This window comes from Echinops telfairi, unplaced genomic scaffold (assembly GCF_000313985.2).
Source record: "Echinops telfairi isolate 266 unplaced genomic scaffold, ASM31398v2 ScPeMD7_7420;HRSCAF=8458, whole genome shotgun sequence".
Taxonomy (NCBI): Eukaryota; Metazoa; Chordata; class Mammalia; order Afrosoricida; family Tenrecidae; genus Echinops; species Echinops telfairi.
In genome coordinates this window covers 52,781,235-52,783,439 of record NW_022111320.1, presented here as the reverse complement: position 1 = coordinate 52,783,439, position 2,205 = coordinate 52,781,235, and the positions used below count along the sequence as shown (strand labels likewise).

At 63.8% G+C, this 2,205-nt stretch overlaps 2 protein-coding genes across 2 annotated transcripts in view; one reads left to right on the top strand and one right to left on the bottom strand.

Moving 5' to 3' along the window:
* PARP3 (poly(ADP-ribose) polymerase family member 3) overlaps nt 1–781 on the bottom strand; it is a 6,053-nt gene extending 5,272 nt beyond the window's left edge. The window contains exon 1 of the mRNA XM_004715256.2: nt 329–781. The gene's annotated coding sequence lies outside the window, so the exon portion shown is untranslated. The remainder of the gene's footprint in view (nt 1–328) is intronic.
* RRP9 (ribosomal RNA processing 9, U3 small nucleolar RNA binding protein) overlaps nt 622–2,205 on the top strand; it is a 7,843-nt gene continuing 6,259 nt past the window's right edge. The window contains exons 1-2 of the mRNA XM_004715255.2: nt 622–1,304; nt 1,617–1,699. Of these exons, the coding sequence (XP_004715312.2) occupies nt 1,089–1,304; nt 1,617–1,699 (299 nt within the window). The 5' untranslated portion in view covers nt 622–1,088. The remainder of the gene's footprint in view (nt 1,305–1,616; nt 1,700–2,205) is intronic.

Here is a 2,205-nt window from a genome sequence, read left to right as displayed (position 1 = left end):
TCTGCCCTTCCCAGGAGTCCTGGTGTGCTGGAGAAAGTGAAAGGAGAGTCCCTGCCGCTACTTCTGGCTCCTCCCCAGTCCATGTTGCTCGCTGAGTCACCAAAGTTGGTGGGTGGGGGCGTGGGAGGTGAGGTTGGAAGCGGGCAGGGTCAGGAGGGCCGGGATCTTTAGGCCGTGTTTCTTCCTCTCACCCCACCCCACCCCTGAACCTGGGACGAAGTGATGTAGAAGCCTAGCCTAATAGTTCTGGGGTGTCAGGAGTCAGGCTCCAGCCCCACCCACCTTGGCCCTGGAGTCAGGCGGTGGGGCAGGGTCACAGGGCACTCACCTAAGAGGAGCAAGGACCCGGGAGAGGTGGCTGTCCCCAAGCCTGGTACCAGGACGTCAGGGGGCACGTCCGGCGCAGTCTCAGGTCTGGGGCCGAGTCTCTAGCTCCCCAATGTGAGCCTTAGGTGTGACTCAGGGAGGGACTTTCCGGCCGAGGCCGGCAGGAGTTGGGCAGGGGACAGGATTCCAGTTACTTGGCCACCAGTGGGGCTGAGTCATGGAGGCCGTGACTGGCAGGGGCGGGGCGGTCTGACCTGCCCTACGGGTAAGTGGGCACTGGATCCGGACAAGCACAAGGCCCCAGGGCCGAGATCGCCCAGCGCGCTGCTCGTCTGGCCTGGGGCAAGCGGCACGTGCCTGCTGGTTGCCAGTGACCTTGGGTCTGGGCACTGTCCTTCTCTCCCTCGGGGTGCCTAAGTTCACCCTCCCTCCAGTGCCAGGCTGGTACACCGCCGCGGGTCGGGCCGCACCCTGGACTGGGAGGAGTCGTGCTCTGAAACCCGCCACCTCGCAGCTCTGTCGCCCCCCAGCGGCCAGAGGGCGCAAACACAGTCTCTCGGGTCGGATCCTGCCAGGCGTACCACCCACCCCGCCAAGTCGTCAATCGGCACAGGGCGCACGCGCCACAGCCCAGGGCCGGAAGCTACAGGCTGACTTCCGACTCGAAATGCCGCGGGAGCCTATCGGAAGCCTTGGAGGCGGAGCCACAGGCCTCTGCCCTATGGCCGCTTGGGGGCGTGACAGAATCGCTGAGGAGCCCAATGAAGTTGTGGGAGGCGGGGCCTTCCGGGCTGTGGGAACCAGTCCGGGTGCGGAATCTTGCGAGACGGCTGGGCTTTCGTCGCCACGTGAGTTCTGCCGCTGCGACTGCTCCGGACACCGTAGGCAGCATGTCGTCCACAGCAGTGGCTCGCAAGCGGGGAAAGCCCACCTCGGGGGCCGGGGCTGGTGCAGTGGCCAGCAAGCGGCGACGGAAGGTGAGCCTGGTGTGTCCGCGGTTGGTGTCAGATCTGCTGCAGGGACCACCCCTTCTCCTTGCGGGGGGCCGGGGCCTGGGCCCTCCACCAGCTAGCTCTCCCAGGACCTGCTGGAAGCCGCTTTGCTCATCACCCCACGGACGAAGGCCAGAAAACCCTTGCGCTTGAGCCTGCAGTTACGACCTCTCCCAGTTCTGGGGCATTCCAAGGATCTCAATGGGCCCTTGATTAGTGTCGGGGTGCTTGGGACTCTCGACGAACCCTCCCCCCACCCCCCACCCCCGCCCCAAACCACTATAATTTCATTTCCAGACCGATTCTGTCGGGGCCAAGGGCAAAGCCAAAGGTGGAGGCAAGATGAATGAGGAGATCTCCAGCGATTCCGAGAGCGAGAGGTGAGCCGTTTTCTTCCCTCTCATGGAAGGGAAACTGAGGCCCATGGTGGATGGACATACTCACGTGGGACAGAGCTGGGTCTAGGACCCTGGAGTCCGGTTTTTGGCTCAGCTTGAGGTGCATTCCTTCAATGTCTTGCCCCAAGCAGTCTCATTTCCCTGCTCTCTGAGGTCTCTGTGTGAGGAGGACCCCTGAGCCCAAGGGCTGCAGGCCCCTGAGACCCCCCCGGACTTAGCAGTAGGGAACTGAGCTCGGGGCTAGACTGGGGAGAAGAGAAGGATGTGTCACCTCATTTCCTCACACGTTCACAGTGGCCTGGCTGCCCCCACTGAACGTAACGTGTGGCGGGGGGCTGGCTGGGCCCACGGCCACCGCTGGGGAGCCCTGGGACCAGCAGGCTCACACAGTGAGGGTGCTCACATAGAACTCGGAGAGGCGGAGAAAGAAAGCTTACAGGGGTCCGAGGATAGAGCAGGCGAAGCGGCCACCCTCTTGCAGCAGCTGG